Genomic DNA, 26949 nt, shown 5'->3' on the forward strand with positions numbered 1-26949 from the left:
TATTTAGTTCTCCTTTTAAACTCTGTTAAATTCTACAGGGCAACCTACAGTCAACAAAAGATAAAAACTTGTTAAAAATTCCTACAGGTCCCTCATTGGTCCCTCAAGCCAGGAACAATGCACTGTAACTGTGTACAAAATACTAAACAGGGCCCAATTTTCAAACATCTGTGCATAAAGACTTGACATGTTGTCAGCAGGACGATTCTCCAGCCTGAGCAGATGGCTCCACAATATGGCCATATATTTGGATGCCCCAATTCTTCATTTGCTTTTTCAAATCACAAATATTACTTGTTCATTTGTTTGTTTGTATTATGATACCACGCAGGAGCCCTAGTACAGAACTAAGTGCTGTACAAACGCAGAACAAAAGAGTTTACACTGCCCCAAAGAGCTTACACCCTAAGTATAAGACAAAAGACAATTTGATGGATACAGACAGACTGACAGGAGAGTACCAGGAAACAGTCAGACAATAACCATGATTTAAGCACCTAACTGTCAATATCCAGGTTTGAAATGGAGCTAAAAATGTACTGTACCTAACTGAACTACTCTATCTAAGGTATAATTGAAATACTGACTGAAGTAAAATTGAGATGAAAGTCATGAAGGAAATCCACCATAATTTCATTCCAACTTATATTGTTGGTCCTAAAATATTTACCTCCTACCTAGACTTTGGTCATAGGACTAAGTCCTCTAGTATTTGGACTAGAAAATGTATACACAGTTGCAGTAAGAAGCCATGTTAGCTCCAGCAATGTTTATTGGGGTAAATCTGCATTCAAGCTGCACATGGTGTGCCTTAAATAGCGTTGTAAAAATACCAAATAAAATGTCAAAGTCTGTCATGTCTGGAGCTTTTATAAATTGTTTAGACTGGAAATAATTTGGGTTTTGTACATCATTCTTTTCAGATCATGTAGAAAAGAGAAAAACAAGGTGGAAGAAGAACAATGAAGCATAGTCTGTTTGAAGTTGTTTCATGGAAAGGCATACTCTGGATCATTACCTTCCTAATCAACAAATTCCCAGTTCCTCCATAATTTGCAAGTCCACTAGCTACCTTTCCTCTCTCTCTGGGTGGTATTCTGAGGTTACACATACTACTCAATAATCATATTAAAAATCACTTCAAAAGGGAATTCCAGAACAGCTTGCCAGATATGTACATACTATGAGTAATTTTAACTTGGATCATAGCTCTCTAATCACCTCTGTGTTGTAAAAAAAATACAATAGTATACTGACAGCAAAGTTTTCCCTTGTGAACAGAAGGCTCTGAGTAATAAAATCTGCCAACTACCTAGCAGAGCTATTTAGATTGCCACACCTTAGTGACCATCTTCCCCACTCTCCCCTCTTCCACCCTCGCCACAACTCCTGAAAAATAACATCTCTCTTTCAGCTTCTTCGCTCGTTTTCCCACACACCATGCAACCCAGACCTCACCTTCAGCTCTCCTGAGGCCACTTTGGAAGCTAGTTCGATGACACAGCCAACAGCCATGCGTGCAGCGCCGGACGAATGCAGCTCATTCCAAATGGTGTCACTGTCCACCTGAGAAAACAGTCAGCAGAGAAGGGGGAGGAAAAAAAAAAAAAAAAGAAAGAGAGAGAGAGAGAGAGAGAGAGAGAGAGAGTATAAGAGAAAACAAATCAGTGAGGGAGGGCTGGCAGGGTGACAGCCAATGTACAATAACATTAGTCTTCCGCCTTGGCCAGCTGAAAAGGCCTTCTGGACATGGCTTTGCTTATACTTTTTCTCTACACTGACTTCTCCAATGGAAACACACTCCTGTCATGCCTCACTGCCATTCTCTGTTTAGATTTCTCATTACAAACAGTATTACATAGGCCAGATCTAGCCTAGTTTCAGGCCCGTTAGACACCAGGCCCCAATAGCAGATACAATATATGTTGGGGGCGCTTAGTTATACATAAAAATGGGTTTTGCAAGTGCCAGGACAAAGAATTTAAAAGAAATTTGTGATTACAGGCTTTAGGAAAGCAAAAGCTTGCGTTATTAAGAAGACATCAGTAGCACATATTCTACACAAGACGACAGCTACAGTTCATATTCCTTAAATAAATGGAAGGAATATTTTAAATATACTGAGAACACTAAATAAAGCCATTTAAAAATTAGGACTAAAATAATAAATCAGATAAAGAGAAGCATTCGCGGGACAATCCCACTGTTTTATAATCCTAATCCTATTTTCTATATGCTACTTTGCTAGGATTTGGCTAGTGGCAAATCGAAATATAATCAAATAGTTTGTTAGATTTTTGAATGCAAACTATATATTTATGATTAATTTGATTCATGCTTGACATATGAGCAAAATAAAGAAGAAATACAACGTGAAAAATTAATCTCTGGTGCAATTCTGCTGAATTCGTTGCAGTTATATCAGGGATGAATTTGGTCCAATATGTCTTGGCTACTCACATTTCATTAAAGATAAACAGGATTGTTGACACTACAAATTATTTTCTATCATACGTATTAAATGAGAGCATGCCAGCTATTAAAAAAAATAAAGGAATACAGCAGAGATGAGACAGCATAGGTTAGGAACTACAGTAAGTATGTTTTAAAGTTATACTTATGAAATACTACTGTTTTCAATAATCCATTAAATGTGTTTGTATAAAGTAATGAATTCAAAGGAGAATGAAAACGAATGAATGAAAACGGTGAAGGGTTTTATTTACAGAGTATGATTTCATATCAAGCAGACACATTAGTGTGAAATACTTGAATCTGGCAAACATACAGCTTACTTTGATACTCTGTAAAAAGTACCTTTAAATGGGAAAAATATACAAGTCCATTATGAAAAGAAAAAGCTTTAGAAATACAGATTCTAGGTGGCAGATCCTATTTTTATTGTTTCCAAATACACTGAGATATGTTTTTAGTTTGAACTAGCAGCTCCTGTTCTTAATTTCTAAAAAATGAAATCAGGTCATTGAAAATAGATGCAACTGTTACTTGACTCTGGTCTTTCTGCAGAATTCTCTGTTTAGTCAATGGAAATAGAAAGAAGTTTGATCTTCTATACATCTGTCAAATGTCCTCACATTGTTCTTACATTACTATTACATTTCAAGCTATCATAATGATCTTATTTTTCAGTGTATTGGGCCTGATGACTCTTTCACTTTCACCAATTTACATTGGTGTAACACCACTGATTTCAACTGGGTTAGTTCACATTCTCATCAGTGTGGGAGTAGAATTAGACTCTTTGAATAGTAAGACTGGAATTTGCTTATAAAGTTTAGTATAATAAAAATATTTTTTATTTTCATCTGAGGAGGTCAAAGTGCTCTACAAACACGAATTAAGCCTCACAACACAAGTAAATAATGAGTTGTTCTACGTCTCTTAGAGATGGGTAATATGAATTTTAAAGGAATTAATCAGCTTTCCCGAGGATACACAGTGAGTCAATGGATAGATCAAGGAATAAAACCAACAAGCACTAAATCCCAAAGCTTTAGCCATTAGACAACACTCCTGTGGTTTTTGTCTCTAATACTTCACATGAAGCAGCTGTCATTCAAATCTACTTTAAATCAAAAAGGGTAGAAGGCATTTGTTAAACTATTTTAACCAAAACACAACAGAGCATGATAAATACAGTGCTGTATTCGGTTTGAATGTTTATTAACAAGAAGGGGCCAAAGGGGAGTACTTTTCTACCAAGTGCATGGCTAGCAAATAAAAGTTAAAAACCAAAGCAACGGTTGATGAAAATGATTCAACTGCAGTTCAATGTGCCAAGGTACAAGCAAGCAGGGAGCCTGCAGTCTTGGAGGAGCTATGATTCATTTCCAGGTTGCTTACTGAGTCAAAAATTGTAACCACAGTTTGTGAATGTATCCACCCTTCAAAACGGTTGTCGCCTCTAGAACATGGGAAAGGGATTACTAGCAGCTGAATACTGTGCCTATTGCCCAGACTCTTTATTGTGTTAACTGTTTGAGTGTTGTACTGTGGGTGGGGAGAATGAACTGGAACAAGGCCCAATATCTATTGCTGGAAATTTCCCTATGAGCTCTTGAACCATGAGAGCCTACTTTTAAAGGGATTTGAGATAAGAGTGGAAAACTGGGAAACAAACCAGCATGTCTCAAAGTATTTTCAAGTATGACCAATGGAGAGTATATGGAAAATTCAGCACTTTAACAAATGAGTTGGAGATGGCACATATCATACATTTGTATCTCTCAAAGCAGCAGGTGTGCAATTCCAGCTGCAGAACTGTATGAGCTGCAAAAAGAGTACAAGAAAATTAACACACATACATACATGAAAAAGGAATGATCAACGTGAGGAGATACAGCATTACATTTTACCCCTTAAAAATTAAATTCTGGAGTCCATACTTCTGCAAACCTCTATTGAACTCCATGGGAGATTTCCCTGAGAAACAATTAAAGAAGATCTTGGATCCTGGCCCATAAGATTTAACCCCAGATGTCAGGAATGGAAGAGATCTCTTAGATGATCTAGTTAATCCCTCTGCCAGTGCAGAATTGTTTCTTTCCGTATCTTTGCTAGTGCTTTGTCTTACCCTAGTTTTAAATATTTCAATTGCTTGTGCCTGAGACATTTTCTTAGATGCAGTTTACTCAACAGTTTATTCAGCAGCATGCTGTTGAACTACCACTGTATAAAAAGGCAAACATGTTAAAGTTATGTCTATTAGCTTTTCTAGACTTCACTCTTTAACTGCAATACAATGGGATGTAAAGGAGAGGAGACGGTGGCCCTATATATCTTCTTGATTATGCACCATGGGTCAAATTCAGAGGTGTATAAATGGTTGAGATTCAGCAACATGTCAGTGTCTGAGTGTAAATTATGTGTGTTACTTCTGCAATAAATTGGAGAGGAAGGAGAAAATTGTAGTAGAAAAAGCAGTCGGGATGTAAGAGGGTGTGAGGCTTCTTCTTCCTTTATGTATGACTTTATTTTTCCTGTTCCAATCCCACTCTTCTGCTCTCTATGTGTATTAATGCCACCAACATATACTCACACCAATGTACTGGAAGGTAACTTATACAAGCATTTATGTACCTTCTGAATGTAGCTCATAGTCTGAAAGCGGTATTGGAGAGGAAACAATTCTGACTAAATTGAAAGGCAATGTTTACAATTATTTTGACTCCACAAATAAATGATTATTTATTATATAGGAAACAGCTCCTAAGAAAATGTCTCAAATGTAATCACCTGGGACATTTAAAACTACAGAAATGATATTTAATTTAAATATTGTACTGGCTGTTCCCTTAAGACATGAAGACAACCTGCATTAAAGTTGAGTCAGGTATACAAGGCCAATTTTTGTTTGCCTTACTTGCACAAGATGAATACAACAGGATAACTTCTATGAAAAAGGGGAGTAGGATTTGACTCTTTGTGTATTCCATTATTATTTCCTGCCTACCTTGGGTATACCTTATGGACAACCTATATACTCAGCACATAACACTCTTGCTAAAGATGTTATAGTTTCTGCATCACTGCCTTAAGAAAAAGTCCTATAGAATTTAATAGTAAGTGATGCTTTTTCCATAGGTGTTTTGTACCATTCTATAGGATTTAATAGAAAATAGTATCTGTTAGATATTTCTACAGAATGATTAAATAAAACCCTGTATAAAATTTAGCATTTTATACTAAATTCAATTGGTTTATAGCACAGGATCCTTCTACTTTAATCCCTCTTAAATTGTTTTTTTTTTTTTCTGTGAGGAACATATGCATTGGATGTTTTGGAAATTAAACTACAACGTTCAGTATCTTAATAGAATAAAATATACAAAATACATAACATAAAACTAAAAAGGGTTTTCAATAGACTTTTTAAAGCACCAAAGCCTCAATATTAAAATATAACTATATTCAGTGTTTTGGCATCAATATTATTATCATTTATGAAGCCCTTCAATGAATAAGAATCATCTGTGATAATGCCATGAGGCTGAAAGCACAACCCAAATCTGAAGAGTAAAATTTTTAAGATACATATGAATTTACTTCATTCAGAGTTTTCTGAATAAACTCTAGGCTGCAGACTTTTTCAAGTACATCTATCATAGCTCAACCATTGGTATGAGTAGCAATGCTAATACTCTGTAAAGCGGCAGATGATAGAAATTAAACTACCTATCCTTGCAGTGGATGTGGCAATATTAAAAAGGAAGAGGGAATGACTTAAATGGAAAGCATTTATACTGTCTAAAAGAATCTAATGTTTCAAGTGTTGTATGCAGATATGCTGTATCTTATGCTACCAAAAGGAACTTGATAGGAATATATTTCTCATCAGCAATTTATATCTGATACCTTGAGGCCTAACAACGAAAACCTTAACACCCCAAAAGCAAACAAACAAAAAACAAACCTCACCGCAACACATAACAGTCCACTTTATAGGGTGCTTGTTTCTACAGCAAGACTGGGATATCCTCTGTTAGGCTGGATTGGCTAGTAGCTGAAAATTGCTGTTACCACTATAAATTACTGCCAGATGTGTGTGGGGGGAGGGAGAGAGGTGAGGGAAGACACATTAGCAAGAGAAAAAGAGAGAAAGAGTGAGAGAGAGACAGACTGTTTAGGTTAATGGTATATTTTAATAACAAAACCCTGAGATACTCTATTTCAGTAAATACATACTCATGTTTAGTTGCGTGGACCCTGTCTGAAAGAAGGGAAAAGTCACGAAAAAATTCTAAAACCAGTTTTAAAACATTTTTCTTGCAACTTTTCTCTCCTCTCTCTCTTTCCCCTGTCATGTATCTCAGCCCCCATGCCTGACTTCCGTTCCAAACTCTCTCCCTCCTTAAGAAGGGTCCTTTCAACATCCTGGCACCAATTTTATTCTATGGGCATTTGGGATCCAGATTTTCCTTTCATAATATAATAATACAATTGTGTCATTTTCAGTTATCAGAGAGAGAGAGAGAGACAGAGAGAGAGAGAGTGTTCTACAGCTTATCTTCTTCTCTGAAACAAAACTCAGTCTCAAATTCAAATTCACCTACAGCAATAACTGGGGATTGCAATGACAGGGCCGCTCTTTAGGTCCCACACTTACAAGCTCTGTAGGTTCTTCTGATTCATCAAACAGATCTGAGTTGGAGGGGCACAATTGCCACTGAATAATACCCTTTAAAAATCAGAGTGCAATCAACTCAAATTTTAGGGTATGGGGGGTTGTCTGCACTGTAGCATTAGCTTGAATTATCTACACTCAAGTTAACAACTATTATGTTAGCCTAACTCTAGTGAGAGCAGTCACCCTACAAGAACAACACTCAAGCAGCACAGAGTAGCTAAGTCCCTACTGAATTACTAGCTCCTGCATCAGCAGCACTTGAGCTTCAACCCACACCCCCTGACGGGCCAGCTAGCTTGAGTTTAAAGTGCAATTTAACTTGCACTATTTGTGTGTGCACAGGAGGCAGATTAGGAGTAACACTTGAGTGATACCTTGAGCTAAAACTGCAGTGAAAGCAAGCTCTACATCATAAATGCAAAGGGCTAGAATATCTGTTTTGTACCCTCTGACTCCTAATGCATCTCTCTCTCTCTCACTCAGACACACATTTTGAATTAAAATGTATGCAGCTTCTTGAAGTGGGATCTTGTGACCTCTGCACAATGGCCAAATATAAGTAGAAGTAATAACACACTAAATCCCTCATCCTATGCGGGATTCACTGAACAATGACTGCCATTAAAAAGTCAAAATTTGCCAAGAGTTACCAAATGGTACCATCTAAGTTACTGCATATATTCCCTATTCTAAATATAATGGGAAAATGTGATTTCTCATATGCTGGTGGGTGGGAATTGTTGGCAAATGATGACCTTTTAATGGCAGTTACTGTATATTATATGCACAGTATCTTAGACAACAGCAGACAAGGGTAATTGTGGTTCAAAAGTAATAGCTCTTCAGAGCTAGTTAAAGGCATTTTTCGCTCATCCATTGATCCAGGAGGAGTTGTGCTAAAATATTCTCAGATGGAAGTTGCTCCAACATACGTTTCAGGGGAAATCAGTGTCTTAACACAAATTTTGGAGAACCCATTGCATTGATTTTATGTTGTGGTCAGACACAGTAAATATAAAAATGGAAAACAATAGAGTAATATTAATTAGCAAAGTTATTGGCCTTCCTGGGATGTACCCACAGAAAAGTGTAAGAAATACACTCTAAATCACAGATTTCCCATGTGACCCTGTGATCCACAGGAATTTGTATATTGCTTAGTGAATTTATGTGCCTTAGCAGGTATAAAAGTTTTCAGTCTGACACTCTGCCACTTGTGCCAGAGCAAACATATTTCCTTCTCTGTTTTTTGTTACTGGCAAGTAAGCAGTAACTGAATATTTTCCTGAAGCATTACAGCCTCTAAAACTTGTGTGTGGCATTTTGATATGACTGCCAGCAATGAGCATGTCATCATTGGAATGAGCTAGTGCCAAAGAGTGTTAATGCACTAGCCTGCAACAGCACATTCATGTCCATGCCCGGTGCTACACTCCAGCTGCCATGCTCGGCGTTCACGTTGCCTATCCATATGGAATTACTGGTCACAGTAATCATTCATCACATCCATGATTTCACTAGGAATCAAAAGATCCTCTGTCTTGCTGCTTTGCTTCTGTTTCATCTCACCATGACTAAAGAAGCTAAGGTGTGCGCATCATAACCTAGAAACAATCCCTAATAAATGGCCTGTCATCCATGTCCCTCAATAGTGAACAAAGGAGAGAAAGTGTATGTGCCTGACCTGGGTGTTTCCTTCATAAATTTCATGTCTCTAAAGCATGTGAGTAGGATACTTTAGAAAGAATATATTCCAACATTGGCATACTGAGTCTCTTATAATAGCACAATTACTTATAAAACTGCTGCACTTTACTAAGAATTGCTTTGATAATGGCTTCACTAACTAGTTTCCCTGATGTATGAGTACTCAGAAAAGCAGATATTCCAGAATATATTTGTAATTCCAGTATGATTTAAGGAAATAATAAATATTATGCAATCTTTAGAATCTGAGCTGGGTGAATACTTCAAAATATTTTCACAAATAGTTAATTAAAAAAACAACAACCTGAATTCACTTAGGCTGAATTCACTCCCCATTTGTGTTTGCATCCTGATAACATTCCAGTAAATGAGTTGACTGGCTGGAATGTTCATGGAAACAGCAAATTTTAAGATGACATTGGAAAATATCTGCAGAGTTGTTGCAGTGGTGTTGGTCCCAGGATATGAGAGAGACAAGGTAGGTGAGATAATATCTTTTATTGGACCAGCCTCTATTTGTGAAAGAGACAAGCTTTTGAACTTACACGGAGCTCTTCTTCAGGTCTTACTGGAGAATACTGCCAGACAGTGAATTTTGAATTTAGAAAAGCAACTATTTGCACAAGAAATGTAAATATATCGGTATGTCTAGACTACAGTCAGAGGTGTGAATGCAGCACCTATAGACGTACCTGAACTAGCTTTGATCTAACTAGCTTGAATAAGAACAGCAGTGAAGCCACAGCAGCACAGCCCAGGACTCTAGGTATGTATTCAAGTGTCTAATTCGTTCTGCCACCTGTGCTGTCTTGGCTTCACTGCTGTTATTATTTGAGCTAGCTAGATCAAAATTAGTTGGACAAAGTCACACCTCTGATTGCAGTGGAGACAAACCGCAAGAGCTAAGTTGCATCAAACAAGGAACAGAAAAAATGCCATGTTACCTGTGTGTCCACTAATCAAGACTTCTAAAGTTTGGAATAATGAACACAAATAATTAACTGCTCATGAATGATCTTCAGACCAAAATTTATTCAGAGAAAATATTCCTGCTGGTGGGGGGGGAAAAAGAACGTCAAGGGCCTTATTTTGCCCTGTTATATTGATGTAAGTACCACTGAAGTTATTGGGCCCAAATTTTCATTGTGAATTCAATTTCTAAGTCATAAATGCCTTAAAAAGCAAGTTTATAACAGCAGCACTAATTGTTCTTTAAAAGTGAATGGGAAAACATTTCCATTTTTTTTATTTTAATTTTTAACATAATTACCCTCCTTCAATTCTTGCAAAGACTCAAGTTCAGAATTCTGTGTGTCTCATGCAGCTAAAGATCGTACAAAGACCTAACAGAAACACAAAATCCTTGAACCCAAGTTTGGATGGATATAATGGTGATGCTAGGATAATTTCTTTTGGGGAAAGGGTAGGGCGGATTAGAACTTATTTTTAGAAAAAACTATCATAAATAAAACATGTAGACCCAGATTCAAGTATCAGATACGTGGCACATATCACCAGATGCTTGTAAAAGTTACTGCACTTGCAGACCTGGCCCTGAGTGCTCTATTAATTTAACTCTACATTTGCTTCATTTTTTCAATGGATAGGTGTGCAAAAATACATGTGCAATTGCCTCCCTATATTTGATGATGCAGTTCCTATCAGTTCGTGTGCAAGTTGATTGCTAAATATTTATTTAGCCATTTGTGAATGCAATCCTAGTAACTGCAGTTACTTACATGCTGAACTCAAGCCTCCTCTTTGAAAAGTTTGGCCTCTTACTACAGAGCACATTTTTCTGATGCATTGTGTTTCAGCCCTCTTCCTGGACCTAGATGATTTTCTTTCTATTAGAAACAACCATGGAGCTACTATTGAGCCTTTGTATTTACAATGATAAACATTACATGAAAAATTCAAAAGAATTCTTATGCCAATTTTGGAGGCTAAATTCGATCATTGAAGCATGTCACAGAGGAATTTCAAAGTACAAATGCAGAAAGCTATAGAGTTTCTAGCAAAACCTCATATGTGTGTGTGTATGTAAACTGTATATAATGTAGTATAACATTATTTATAATTAACTTATGTGTATAATGTTCAATACCACTCTTACAAGTAAGGACGGATTCCCTGTTTTACTTAATACTACTCTGTACTTTGCAAGCTTTGGGATACTTGATATTTTTGTGGGAGCCACAAAATGAAATAAAATCCTCAAGGAGTTGAATTTATGGCACTGTATCATAATTCTCTGTGTTCTACATGATATTTGGTGTTTTATAATTTGAGTTGTCTTAGTACCTGTGAAACAGTGAATGCTATTAAGAAAGTGCTAAGTTGATAAAATGAGGTAAAATAGATCTAAAGGGACAGATTCTGTGCTTTACCGAGATTATGCCTGGCAAAAAAATTGGGTTGGAGAGGGTTACACCTCCTCAGTTATCAATCTAGCCCCCAGTCCCAGGCCTGTACAAGTCTGGGCAAATTGAAGCTCTTCTTTAACTTATACCCATTGGCAACAAAGCCAAGGGACTATGCTCTGGTTAAACAAACCACATCTCTTACTATCCCCAGCATGATTCTGTGTTCTGGGCTGTGTGGAGAGTGGCATAGGAGCCACCTGAGTGTTACAAAAGGAGACAAATGGGACAGAATATCTGCCCTTCAATCTGTATAGACAGGTGTATTGTGCTGTGGACAATGCACTGGAGGTACAATCTCAGCACCATCCATTCAAGGGGGAAGAGAAACTGTTGTGAGACCCCAGACTCTGCAGATTTGGTCTGTGTTCACAGATTTGTCAAAGGGCTATTTCAGTACATGAAAAATATCAACATTAGCCCAATTATATGATGTGCTCCAGAATCCACCCTTGCTCCTTTACCCAAATAAAGTCTTATGTGTGCAGGGTTTTGTTTTCTCATTTTCTTTTTCACATACATTTCGTGCTTGAGAAAAATGCTAGCCTGATAGCCCTGAAGAGTCTATGTGTGGATGGCTTGAATTTGCACAAGTCCAGCCCTATCCTGCAAACCATTACTCACGTGAATAGTCATCACTCACATGAATAATCCCAGTGCACTAAGAAAGCAAACTCATCTGAGTAAAAACAACTTAGGTGACCCAGGGTTTGCAGGACTGTACAGCTGCCAATCCAAAATACTCACTAATAAACTACTATCAAAGAGTAAAACCTGTATCACTAAGAGATAAGATAACACCAGTCAGACACATTAAGGAAAACCAGAGAAATAACAAATTATACATAAACAGATAAATCATTTACTGATTTGACTCAGTATTTTAAAAGATAGTAACCTTAGAAAAAAAAAGTGGCTTGCATTTTAAAAAACACACACACACGCCTCCACACTTTCTTCTTCTGGGTAGTTACAGGCTAAAATTTTCTATTGGTGTAAATGAGCAGAACTCCATTAAGTCAGTGAAGCTGCATCCATTTACACTGGCAGATACTTTGACCTATGGTTTGTCTACATGGAAGCAAAGTTATAAGGAATTCACTGTGCACATACAGAATATTCAGAAACCCATTCTGTGCCACAGAGAGTAGCTAGATTGATGAAAAAACATCAATATTTAGTACATGGACTACTGTTCAGTTAGTTCTCTCAGCATTTATGTTGGGCAAGTCTGATTTCATGTAGAGTATTGTTTTGACTCTTCCACAGCTCCTCCTCTTCCAATTTAAAGATCTGACTTTGCACATAGTAGAATTGTTGTTGTTTTCCCCCCATCTTGGTATTGGATGACTGCCCTATTTCACGATAAAAGTGGAATTCTCTTCTGTCTGCAAGGCAGACCCCAGGGATCAAAGTATGAAACCCAAACTTAAATAAAATCATATCCTGTTTGCAAACATCATATTCCCTTTGCTACTCACTAATCTGGACCCATAAACCCTAGCACAGCTTGAGAGCCCATTCCTCATCTAAACAAATGCCATAAACCCCTTTATACTTTTACAACCATGTCAGAAAATAATATTGACTGCCAATAGTGATGTGATTGGAGTTGCCTCCTCTGAGCCATAAAAGAAGTGGTCTGTTATCAATTTCTCTAAATGTATCAAGGGAACTATGGGTCGATTCAGTTCCAAGTTATAAATGACAACTCAAAAGCCGCAGAAGCTTTTGAAGCTCGGAGCCGATGATGACATTATCATAAAAGCCTGCTCTTCCTTGCTTTTGTGGTTTTTTTGCCTATCAACTAGACAAAAAATATGGCTGAGAAATGATTTCAAGATTTTTTCACACAGCAGCAAGTCAGATGGGCAGGAAAACAATCACTATTTTTTAGTGCCATACTGGGGAAAAAAAAGATTACCCATATTAAAATTTGTTTTCTGCTTCCCATAATTATCCATTTCATAGCACAATTCATAGGGAGGAGCTGTAATAAATTCATCACATCTCAGGTGGCATAATGTAGGTGTAATGATCAATCACATCTCAAATTGCGATATCCGCATAAGGAATTGTGGAACCCTTTGATAATTCTCAGAGCCAGAAGATAATCTGCATTTAGTATCGTCTTTTGGCCATCTCACCTGCACTTTACTCATTTTTCCTGGGATACTCCTAACATTCTAAACCTCTGAGCAACTTCAAGGAGTCATCATTTATTATTAAAACCACTAGCCTTAAAACAGTTTCTTTCTTTCTCCAACATGTGGAATTTCTCCCCAAAATTACAACAGCATGAGGTATGGAATTGATAATACGCAGTCCTGGAACAGTGTAAAATCCAAAACATTGCATCTCTGAAGAGAGGGAATCAGGAGATTGAAAAGGGGAGATTCCCAGCCTTTCAAAAGTTTCAAACCGCTAGTCCTGGAAGTTCCCAAGATATAAAATCTTAAAAATTGAAACACTAGTGTGAAAAAAACTAATTCAGGCAATTTTAAAAGGTTAGAATTAGTCATGATTTCTCCATGTGAAACCTGTATACTTCGGCTCGCAGTACAAGGCAACCTGACTTTATGGGCAGAGGGATAGATTTAGTTCTAATAAAGAGCTTTTAAAAAAAATTCTACAAAATATTTGGAACATACCGAATTCAATTCACCAGTCACCTGTATCTTCTGTGGTCATTTTCACTACAGGAAAGTGAGGGCAAAATGGGTATAAAATGCTTACAACAGGTAGCATTTTACACTTATTTTGCTTCTGTGCAAAAGGTGCAGGGCAAAGGTTAATCACAGAAAATATGGGCTTCAGTATTTAGACTGGCCTCTTATTTAGATGATAAGATCTTTGGGACAGGGCCTGTCTCTTACTATGCCTATACATGGTACCTAGCACAAAGGGTGCCTGATCTCGGTTAGAGCCACTTGGTGCTATTGTAATATACATAATAAACTAATAGAATAATGTGTAATGAAGGTTGTACTGGCCCTCATTTAGGACCATCTGTAAATAATCCAGGTCACCCCAAACTACTTCTTCTTCCAGCCTTTGTCACAGCTCTTCAAGTCTGTCTTTGTCATTCCAGTCTGAAGCAGTTCTTCGGAAAGTCTGCAGCTAATCATATCCTTTTGTATGACATCCATCCATCCATCTAGGTTTGGGTCTTCCATCCCTTCTCTTACCCTCTACTTCTAAATTTAACATCCTGTTTCCTATATATTCTTCCAGTCTTTTTTTTCACATGATCAAACCATCTAAGCCTGGATTCACTCAGCTTTTCTATAATTGGTACCATCTTCACAGTTCCCCTAATCCATTCAGTCCAAACATGGTCTATCCTTGTAACTCCAAGCATCCATCTTAACATTTTACCACTGTGTTCAAGATCTGCTCCTGTGTCTTCCTCAGTGCCCAGCATTCAGAACCATACAAATGTACAGGCCTAATTACTATCTTGTAGATCTTAATTTTCAGTGTGATAATTCTTCTATTGCAGATCACTCTGCTCCCTTCTCTCCATTTAGTCTATGCCTTTCCTGTTCATCTCTGAGTTCACCATTATTCCATATTACCAAATCTACATACTTGAACTTCTGTACCTGTAGTAGTGGCTGACCCCCCCCCCCCCAAATGTACAGTATTCTTTGCCTTCCTGAAAGGCATCATCGAATCTACAGACCATGTACTCTGCTTTATTTCTGCTGATTTTCATGCCATTTCTCTCAGGTACATACCCCCATCTCACGAACGTTTTTTCCACTTTCTTTTTTCTCTTCCACACATCATTTGGAAAGAGCATGCACCAGGGTGCCTCTCTCTGGATGTTTTCTGTAAGTGCGTCGTGAACAAAAAGCGGCTTAGTGCCGAGCCTTGATGTGTTCCCACTCTTCCTAGAACGCGTTCAGTTCCTCCATATGGCCTTCTAACTGTGGAGACAGCACGCTAGTACATGAATCTGGTATAGGCTATGTCTACATTTATGGCAAGCATGTCGATTACAGGCACTACATGTGTAGCGCATGCCACAGTGAAAGGCAGCTGAATCTACACTTGCGACTGTGGTGTGCAGCTACATGCCACAGTGAAATGTTCTGGCCGGGGGAGATAGCTGGGAAAGGTTCTGGGAGAGGCAAGGCAGAGGGGAAAGGCTCCAGCAGTGGGGAGCCTTTCCCTGCTGCCTCCCCCAGCTAGAACCTTTCCTTGCTGCTGGAGCCTTTCACTGCTGTGGGGAAAGATTCCAGCAGCCTGCAGACAGTGGGTAAAAACGGCTGTGTAGACATGAAAGACGCTGCTTCAGTGTGTAAAGAGCCCATGTAGGGTATATTCCCTGGGGATTCAGTTGTGTAGGGCACTTTATTCTCTTCGCCTCTCCTAAGCCGTACCATGCTATTTATGCCCATGTTAGCTGGGTATGCAGTGTCTGTACTACATGCTGCCATAAATGTAGACATACTTACAGTCTTTTCTCTGAATGTGGTCATAAGCCTTTTCAAGACTGATGAATGCTACATGCAGGGTTTTCCTCTTTTCTCTCTATTTTCCACAAGCAATCTCAACACAAAGATAACATCCGTTGTTGCCTCAGTTGGCATGAATCCAAACTAACTGTCACTGACCTTTACTTCTGTGTGTAGTCTCTTATCAATAACTTTTCCCCATATCTTCATCGAGTGTCTCATGAGTTTAATGCTGAGGTTGTTACCACAGTCTTGTACGTCTCCTTTTCTGTTTAATATTGGTACTAATGTGCTCTTTCTCCAGGTAGCAGGCATCATCTCAATCCTCATGATACAATTAAACAGTTGGGTCAATATGTTCATGCCTGTTGCCCCAGGCACTTCCATACTCTGCTGGTATGCCATCAGGGCTGCGAGTTTTCTTATTTTTCATGTGGCTCAATGCTTCTGTAAATTCTTCTTTTAGGTCCAGTGCCACCAGATCCTGGTTTGGTTTTATCACGGGGCATGGTTCTCTTGGATTCTCTCCTTTTATAAGCCTTTCAAAGTAATTTCTGCATTTTTCCTTAATCTGGTTCTCCTTCATTAATTATATCCACTTTCAGCTTTAATTACTTTGATCTCACTACTGTCTTTAGTTGACTTATCACAGGTCATTGCCAGTCTATATGTTTCTTTCTCGCCTTCCTTCATTTCAAAATGGACATTTAAACCTTCCGTGGCTTTAGCCTTACCAGCTACTAGCTCTTTCTTTGCTATTATTTTTTTTTGGGGGGTGGGGGTTTATACTGCTGAAAATCTTTTCCTTCTCAGCCTCTCAACATTTCTCATTCCATCACTAGATCTCAGTGGGGAAAAAGGCTTTTGCTTCTGTTTCACCAAGCAGGCTCTGTGCACATTCTTGAATTTTGCTTGCAACATGAATCTGCCATTGACTCACATGTTCTCTTAACCCTGCTAAAGAGATATTTGCTGACATTTTCATTTTCAACTCTCTGCTAACTTTGTTAAGCTTACACCACTTTGTTTTCTGTACTACTTTGGACTGTTTTCATCTTATGTATGATATGTATCTATAGTCAAGAACCAGCAATCTATGTTGAGTTGCAGTGCTTTCCCCTAGGATGACTTTACAGTTTCTGATGGCCATCCCAAACTCATAATGACAAAACTTTATATCACACCAAATCATTATTTATTCCCTACATTTCAATATAAAAGGAGTTGATAAACTTGATAAGTATCAAGACAATTTGATAATTTTCTATAATTTACTAACTATAATAATCCATTCATAGAATTAATATTCTTTATTTCAAACCAGAACACAAACAATATTTAACATAATAAAGCTAGTCACTAAAGCACTGATCACTCAAAAATGATGCATCTGCTTAATTTTAAGCATATGCACAAATCTTTGCAGGGGCTTAAATTCCAAAAATACGACAGGGGGAGGTCAAAAAACTTTGCATCGTACTATTCTCTCCCCCATTCAAGGAACTGCACTTAAAAAGAAGTTTAGTCATATTATTGTATAAGCATAAAAAAGAAAATAATGTAAAAACTGCTAAGCACTGTGTGCATACTCAAATAATAATAGAAAGAAAGAAAGAAAGAAAGAAAGAAGCTTTCTTTAAATAACACCACAGTTTATAATATACTTTGAATGAATAAACTTTCTTTGAGTTTTGTAATGTAACATTAGGAACTAGATTCTCAGCTGCTGTTAGTGGACTTCAATGGAGCAATGCCAATTGACACCAGCTGACAATCTGGCACCAGATATTTCCATTTGCAAATCATTTCTGATTATTTATCAGCTCCCCAAACACAGAACAGATAACTCCACACAGACTCAGATCTTCTTAAAGAATGGGAGTCTTATATATTCTTTCCCACTATATTCTCTACCACAGAATAGAGACTTGAATTTCATTTTCACACAAGTAAACAAAAGAAAATGAAGATCTGTTCACCAACAAATGAGAAAACTACATTCAAACTCATCCATCCCAACACATAATACATTCAAACAAGCAGTGTCCTGAGCTACTGCTTTATGCAATACTAACCTCCTTCCCCCAAATGCTATCAAATAACAATGACCCTTCACTATGTCCATCCTTATAATAGAAAGTAAATGGAGGAACTGCCTTCTACCCAGCCTGAAGCAGTTCCCTTTTCCAGAGCTCATTTTAACTAAGGGACAACTAAATTCAGTCAGAAAAGGTCTCCTAAACTGACCATTTACTTTGGAAAAGGTCATAACCTCCTCCCTCCCTCCCTAAAAGGAGTCCCTAAGCAAGCATGAAAATAAAGTAAAAAGAGGCAAACTATCTAGCAGTACAGTAAATAGAAGGCTTAATGCAAAAACATATATTCTGTTTATATGGTTCTTAATCAGAAATGGGACAAATGAGTTTGACATGGGCAGGTTCCACTAAACATCTGGAAGAAAAAAAGGTTGGCTGAATATTTCCTCAGCAGTGTTAGCTATAAACTCAGTGGACAACAGCGCACACTCCTCTCATTTCTGGAAGCACTGCAAAGCCCCTCTCTTCATTGATTTTTCTCATTATACACATTGGTCAATATCTTGATGATCTATTTCTCAGAATTAATATCTTTCAAAATTTTACCCTTCAAAACGATGTGAGCACAAGGTAATCTTTCCCATGAGCAATCCTGGGTATCAGGTACCTCTTTGTCAACTCCTTTTTACTCATCAATGCAGACAACATCTCCTGAAGTCTTTACTCATTCCTTGTTCAGTCCTTTCTCAAACAAAATTCCCAATAACTTCAGTGACAGTTTTGTCTCAGTAGGATCTGTTTTGGTCCTATATGTGTGTGTACCATATGTAATTGTATATTTGAGAAACTGTGTATTTTATGTGCATACACACACATACACACATATATATATCCTGAATACATATGTATAGCATGCCATTGCCCATAGTCACTGGGCTTAAAATACTGGATCAGATCCTCAGCTAATATAGCCACACTGATTTACACCCTTTGAGAGTCTGTCCCTTAATTCCCATTGGTGAAATCTTTAGAAATTACCAAATAATAACAACAATTATAAAGTGAAATTGATTTTTTGTTAAAGCCCTGTAGCTTGAATATGCTTTTTGTCAGGGTCATGTTTCACGATACTATCTCATAATAAGAAAAACTCACAGCAAATATTACAATGGTATGGAAATTATCCTATGTGGGGGACAAAAGCAAATAAAATGTGTTGGCCAGCTATAGCAGAGAAAAAGCAAACTTGTAGGATTTCAGTGGAAGTTGGCCTCTATCTCCAATTGCACTCTAGAGGCTGTGGTTTCACTCCTGAAGATAAAAACAGTGAAAGGGAGCTAGAATAAATGTGCAACACTCAACGAGCATATCAGTGGCAAATAATCCAAGAATTGCACCTCGATTTTACTGACAGTGATTGTTTACAATTCCATCTAGACCAACGGTTCCCAATCTGGGGTGCACAACCTCCTTGGGGTGGGGAGGCCAAAGATTATAGGGGGTCCATGTGGCTTCAGTAATATTGAGGTCATTTAGCCCCTTGAGTCCCACGCCGGCCAGGTTCAGCCGCCTCGAGTTCCGTGCCGGCCGGAGCGGAGGAGCAACCCCTCCCCACAGCCCCAAGCTGGCCAGGCACTCAGCCGGAGCAGAGCAGCCCTGCACTGGGGCCTGGAACAACTCCAGCCAGCCCACTAGCGCCTGCCGCCTCCATTACCCTCTGTCCATGAGGGGCGGGAAGAGGCAGGGTCACACAGGGCATGCGGTGGTGGCTGCACCAGGGAAGGCTTAGCGTTTTACTCAGGTAAAGAGTAATTTATTATTATTATTATTATTTATGTAATTTAGTGTTACTATTATTATCATTATATGTGTTTATAGGGGTTATATGTTTTTTATGGCTGATGAGGGGGTGGCGTGTTGGGGGGTGGGGGCATGCGTTTTACCTAGTGTTAACTAGTGGGGCATTCACTCAAAAAGGTTGGGAACCACTGAACTAGACCACAGAGCATAGGGTAGCTAAAGAAAGCATCAGTGAAGAAAATTCTAGATGAAAAACCATTTCTAACTGTTACTACTTTCATTAGTAAATAACAGGAGAATGTTAACAAATGCTGATAGAGCTCTCTTCTGCAGGGGATTTTTTTTCCAAAATTTTTTATTCTTTTCCTAATGTTGCAACAGTTTCCCATAAAAATCTAGACCCACTGGCTCACAGAACTGCCCTGGTACTCACTTGTCAATATATCAGAATAAATAGTTTCCATATTTTGGTATAAAAAAGGTTAGTCAAAAGCTCTATTTAACATTTTATTAACAAAAATTATGCCATGGCAGTTAGTAAACAATTCCCATTATGCAAAGTAGTATTTATGCGTACTTTATTTTTTTCTTTCTGTGCAACACAGTACTACTTCATTAACTCTTCAACACTCTTTTGCTATACCCAAGAACATTTCATTACAGTACAGCCTAATTACAGTCTAATTATTACATTACTTTTCTCAAAAACCAACACATAAAGAAAAAAAAATATACAGGGACAGACAAGTAACATGCCTCCTATCATGACAAAGACATCGCCCAGTGATACTGCACTCTAAGATTATGAATATATTGCAATGCACAGTATCCAGAAAAACTCAATATGGCAGTAAGACAAAAGCTTCATTTTTACTTTTTGCCATTGTATATTAGCTCCTGAAGTGTAGGACCCACTAAACACGAGAGTGAAGAAGACGAATAATTTAAAAATTCTATTATGTTGTACAGATTACATTGGAACAGCCTCTACTTACCCCAAGTCCCCCACAAGGCAACAAGGAAAAGATTTTTTGAGACACGCTGCCTATATATTAAAGAGAGAAGACAACAATAAGAATAAAACTGGAAAAATAATCTTCAATCCTAATTTATTAATCTCAATAACTAGTCAACTAAAATACTGTTTGCAGCGTTGCTGTAGCCATGTGGGTCCCAGGATATGAGAGAGACAAGGTGGGTGAGGGAATATCTTGTACTGGGCCAACTTCTGCTGGTGTGAGAGACAAGCTTTCGCGCTTCTTAGACCTACCTCTTTTTCAGGTCTTTCTGCAAAAGAGCTCTGTGGAGCTTGAAAGCTGTCTTTCACCAACAGAAATTAAACAAAAATACTGTAATTGTAGAATAACACTCTTATTAGTACTGAAAAGAGAAAAATCAGTCTTTGGACTTCGGGGTTAAATTTTGGAACACGAATAAAGATGTTAAACTGGTTAGGCTGGGGTTTCCAAAGGAACAGGAACATGCAACCTCTTCGAAAGTCAGTGGTAATGCAGATACTTTTAATGGTCCAGACAATTACAGTATGCACTCATTTAAACTGTAATTATATGAGTATTTTAATAGCTTATAATTAACATAGATAACTGTGTACATCAGAAGCACTATATGAATTGATAGCATTGCTATGCCAAATGAAATGTAGACACAGAACATACAGATTACAGTCTAATTTATTACTTTCCTTAAATTACGAATATACCATGATATGATAATGAGTCACTACATCCTGAAGTTGTTACTTAGTTTTAAGTCAGTCCTATATTCAGTTTTTACTACCTTTGACCTCAGTGTTTGCCTTATTAAGGGCTATGTTCAAACTAGGTAAGGATTTTAGGATTTGACCCATTTACTGTTGAAGTATGTAGCTTGGCTCTAGGCAAATCTTTCCAGGGCAGTTGTGGAAGAGAACATAGATTTCCCCCACCATACCACTGAATTAGTTTTGTAACTTCAACACAGAGGAAATGCTAGATGGTGGATCAACTCATACTGTCTAGGAAGTAGCAACCCATTGCTGAGGAAGAGGCAAAGACTAGAGTTATTTGTGTTTAACCAATATAAATGAAGTGTATAACGAAGATTACAAGCTATAGTCTTTCAGCACTGAAAGACCAGACTGCAAAACTGGAAGAAAGTGCCTTGATCTGATAGTGAAATCCAAGACACATTGAATTTGTAGATATTTCTAATCAGCAAAACAGGGCACATGGATCAATTCACGTAGAGTGAAAATCATACAGGTACAGAAGAACCAAACAAAACCCTCTGCACCAATTTAAGAGCTCCCGTGTGGTTATGCAAGGGTTCAGCAGCTGTACAGAATCTTCTCCCACTGAGAAGGGGAGGGAAAAGGGAGAATGTCACAGAGGGATGATTATCCCAAATATACTAGGGTAGGTAGAGGCTCTGGGGTGTGCCAGAAAGGTGATATGTAAGGAGGTCCCCAGGTCTCTTGCAGTGTAGATCCAGTGGCTGATGTGGACGGCACTTTTTCACATTTTACCGAGGAGATGATGGAAAAGTCTGGGAAAGAGCAATAAAAATTACATAATTAAAAATAACAGGTTTGAGGAGCTGTCAAAGTATTAGGGGGGGGGTGACTAAATAAGTTTAGTGTGAGATAAAGGATGACATTTTTAAAACATTGTATAACTAGAAAAAAAATTTAAATCCAGTGGCTAACTGATGGAACATGAGAGGGAAAAATGAAATCTCGGATAGCTCACTGCTAGTTGCGTATAGGAAATATCACAAGAAGAGAGCAGATGGTGAAGCAAGACATAGAAATCCATCAACAGATAGTATTCAACACTGAAGTATCGACACAGGGGAAAATATGTACAAAGTCTTTTCAACACATCAAGACATTTACCAGAAACACTCACTCCCTATTGCACAATCCTCAGAGAGGCAGATAGCAAAGTGATAACAGAACAGGAAAAACATCAAGATCTCTTTGAAAGAACAGTATGAAAAGGTTTAGCTAAGAGGGAGTAGGACGGTCACCTAAGGATCCTCATAGCAATGAAAGACCCTCCAGCTTCCTTGACAAAACAAAAAGAAACCAAAAACCAAAACCAAAAACCTGCAGTAAAAAATGTTCAAAATGAGACAATTCAAGAGACCCTAATCATATTTGGAAACAATTCAAAAGTACTTGGCAAATGCCTCGTGCTTGCTTTTTCACAAAATGTATCAAAGAAAAAAATGGGATTGAATATACCAAATAAGGTAGAAGAGTGAAAACTTCACAATAAGTTCTTCAAACTTGCATCAGGGAAGGTCTTGTAAGACTGAGAGCTGCACACTTGAAGACAATGACCAACAGGAGAAGATCTGAGGGACATGGTGTTACAATGGTCTGCTCTATTAGTCATGGATACAATATAGAGCATAAATAAAGGAATATTAAAATAGGAGAATCACAAAGGTTCCCTTTTCTGATTTGTCAGTTCACAAAGAAAAGGATTTTTTGGTGAACTTTTATACAAAGGAAACTGTTTGGAGGAGAGGGTATGATGCAAAGTTAAGTGCCAGGACAGCAATCCATATGGGCGCTGCAGTTCGCATGAGTGATTCACAATACAGGATTGAGGCTTTGGTGAGCAAAAGAAGAGTTGGCAGAAAAAGATTACCTCGTGGAAAGATGGACAATCTAGTAATACTATATGAAAGTTTGCAGAACACAAGGGAAGTTTGGGGACCTTAGCTGTTTTCCAATATAAACACTCAGTATTGAAGAGGATAGTGATCATATACGAATGCACTGAAATTGTAACATGCTATCTGAATATGTATTTTTGTTCCACTTTAAATGAAGCATATGAGCTGACAGCATATTTTTTATATTTACAAATCTGTGATCATTGGAAACTTACTTTTTTAGAAATGTTCTCATAATGGGGGAGAGAAAAAAATTCACAAAACTTGTAGAACTTGTAGAATCTCCATGAAAGTTACTGATTGTTCTGCATTTTTGCTCATTAAAAGAGGTTTGAAATGTTGTATCCTCTCACATTAAACCATAATGTAATATGGCACATCATCTCCTATATTAATTTGCATCACATCAAGCTGTAATGCAACATGTCATGTTAACACATTGTAGTGAAATATGAGTAATCAAAAGCTTAACTTTTTAATAGTGCAAAAAGTTACATAATTTGTAAAATGGTCATTTGTAGTAACTGAACTCTCAGGCCCTGATTCAGGAAAAATATAACCATGTGTATAAATCCATCCTTATTAACAAAAGCACTTAAGCACCTGCTTACCTATAACCATGTGCTTAAATCCAATTGATTTTTCAGGACATAAGCATGTGGCTAAGCATCCTTTTTGAAGATAGATGTTTTCCTGAATTGGGGCTTTAATGTGTAATTTGTAAAACACGCACTTAATTAGTAAGTATTAAGTTTCTCACACTACATTTACCGCATCACCCATAAGTTACTTTTAACACTAGCTCTCTGAGCCACTTCTTTTTTTATTTTTAAGCTACAAAGAAAGATTTAAGTATTTCTAAATATAAAACAGTTTCATGAAATATAAATCTGTTGTTTCTACAGACCTAGCATCTGGGTGTTCCACTGAAAACTTTCATACTATGCGTCCATGTTGGGTGGAGTTGGGGAACCAAAGAGTGTTTGATTTTGTCAATCTTTACCTTTCCTTTGTGTTAATACTGAACGCCAAATTGTAGAACTGGTCAAAACATTTTCGACAGAACAGTTTTCAGTCCAAAAAATGCTGTTTTGTTGAAATTTAAATGTTTTGCAGGAATTTATTGATTTCAATGAAATTATCAATGGGAAATATTTCACTTAGACTTTATAATTTCAATTTATTTTGCTTTGACTTTTATATATTAATTAATTATATTTCATTATATTAAAGCTTGTAAGGATTACATTTTTTCAGTGAATGTTAATAAACACTGATTTCACTGTACACTCACAAATCTAAGAAAACATATTTCCATCAATAATAATTGAAAATTACAGATGGACAAAGTAAGAAAAATGATGCTTGAGACTGTATTAGAATTTGATTTAAAGATATTTACTTTGTATATTTTGACGTGATGCTGACAATTTGTGTTTTAACGGTTATAAAGCATTAACTTTTTGAATCTCAACATCTATTGTCATTAAATAATTATTGTGTGACCCCTCCACTGTGACTCTCCCCATAATTTAGTGTAATTGTGAAAATTTAAATAAATAAAAATAAAAAAGCTTAAAAATAAATATTGATATAATCCATCAAAATTATAAAAAAGTAAAAATCAAATTCTGCCAAGCCTAAACTTATTATATTTTTAACATTGTGTGTATATAACATATTATAGCTAATACAAAATAAAAGTCAAAACAAAGTTAATCAAAATGATAAAGTTTAAATGAAATATTTCATTTATTTTTGGAATTTTTGTTTTGTGTGAAATTTTAAAATTTTGGATTTCATCCCAACTTGGACCAATTTATTTCCTAAATGTCAGAATTTCCCATGGACAGTTCCTGACCAGCTGTATCAAATTGTCATTGTTTTTTAACTTTGACATCCCATGGACCTTGCTTAATAAAAAATATAAACGCTCATAAAAAGGACTGGGATCATTGTGTTTTTCTTGATCTATTCTAGTGCCTCACTGCAGAAGCAGTTTATCAGTATTACTGAAGAAACTATTAGCATCACAGTTTACCATAGCAAAATAACTGTTCCATTTTAGTGTAGTTGTAGAAATAGTTACTAGTGAATCTCTGAAAAAAAAGCTTCTGGTGGGAAGGCATGTGTTATAAATACAAAGGTCCATGTTTTAAGCAGGGGGAAATAAAAGTAGCTAAGAAATGTAATGGTAAATGTAATATGCTGGGATGTATAAGGCAACATTCACTAATGTAGGTTAGTCAAGTCACATTGCCTTGTGCGTTATTTATTTGCGATTGGAATCTAACACTACTGTTCCTAATATTAACGCATATGCTCAGCACTGACAATGCATCTTAATATAATTCTTGAGACACATCAGTGCTGATGGCTTTTTTTATTTTGCATATCCATTAAAACCATTTAATACTTTAAATATGATATTATGTTACTGCAAAGATACTATACACTGCATAGTACACACTTACACAAAGTTCAGTTAGTAGCAAAATCTGATGTATAGTATCTATACTCAGCATGGCTGAAATAAAGATTAAATAAAATGAATGAGAACAGCAGAAGAACAATTTTGACAAGCAAGTGTATTTTTAACTCTTATTTTTCGATCAAGGACATAAAGAAATAGAAGATCTATTGCATTCCAAATTTCCATAGTTACTGGTGGAAATGACTTAAAGAGTTAACATTAAAATGATATAAAAGCAAATGTGAGGAAACTTCTATTGCTGTTTTCCAGCCAGTGCATTTTACTAATCTATATTGGCTTCCATTGTAACATTCTCATTTCACTTAGCAATGCATTTGGAAAAAGTGAATTTTTGTCACACTGCTTGCCAAGTATTTTAAACTGACACCAGCTATGACTAATGACAGTGCTGGAATGTGCTGTTCTCAGTAGAATAGAGGCCTGTACAGACCTAGGAGTTTCCTGGGGTCCAGCTTCTGTCTGTTCAGGGGGCTGGTGCCATACAGCAGTGAATGATGTTCAGAGTGAACCAGCTGTATTTCCTCCAGACTGGCTTTTCGACCTCGAATTCGCTGAAAGAAAACAGCAGAGGCCTACAATATTCCACTGACAATATTTAGGGGGAAAAAAGTAAAGGTCCAAAATAACATTTAGTATGATTAATAATGGGTTGAAATTGCGTCATGCAGGAATGTGACACTGATTTGTTTATTAAAGTAATACTAGATGAAAAACAAATGCATGTGTGGTTTATCACAAATGCTGTGGTTAAGTCTTATATTTAGCAAAATACAGCATTTCACATAATAGAAAAAAGAATCTCTCTCTCCCTTTTCTTTCAATCAAATAAGAGTTAGGAAACAACATAGATGTGTTTTCTATAGTACCCAGTCCAATTTGAACATCTCTGTATTAAAGAAAACAGTTTATTCACACCTGTAAGCCACAGATGAGTTTTTAAATAAAGATCACTACGTTTTGTTAGTGTCACTATTATGGTATCAATTTATTCTTCCAGGAAGGAAAAAATAAAGGTAATACATTTTAAGTAAGCTAAAAGAACTTTTTTTCTTGAATTTAGGGTTGGTCTCCCTAGAGTTTCATTCTGCCAGACTCAGATTCATTTGCTGCCTATTTTTATTTATTGCTTCCTTACCTATTCTAACTGGAGTTTGGCCCTTTAAATACTTCCCCAGCCTTTACCCTTCCCCTACAG

The 26949-nt window shown here is 37.1% G+C and overlaps 1 protein-coding gene across 1 annotated transcript in view; it reads right to left on the bottom strand.

Moving 5' to 3' along the window:
- Window positions 1-26949, bottom strand: part of HDAC9 (histone deacetylase 9) — a 642497-nt gene that overhangs the window by 125895 nt on the left and 489653 nt on the right. Inside the window, exons 17-19 of the mRNA XM_067562102.1 lie at window positions 26185-26305; window positions 20572-20621; window positions 1459-1566 (exon numbers count right to left, since the gene is read on the bottom strand). Coding sequence (XP_067418203.1) covers window positions 1459-1566; window positions 20572-20621; window positions 26185-26305 — 279 coding nt within the window. The remainder of the gene's footprint in view (window positions 1-1458; window positions 1567-20571; window positions 20622-26184; window positions 26306-26949) is intronic.

This window comes from Emydura macquarii, unplaced genomic scaffold (genome assembly GCF_026122565.2).
Source record: "Emydura macquarii macquarii isolate MOO-44397 ecotype Brisbane River unplaced genomic scaffold, CSIRO-AGI_Emac_v2 contig_2422, whole genome shotgun sequence".
Taxonomy (NCBI): Eukaryota; Metazoa; Chordata; order Testudines; family Chelidae; genus Emydura; species Emydura macquarii.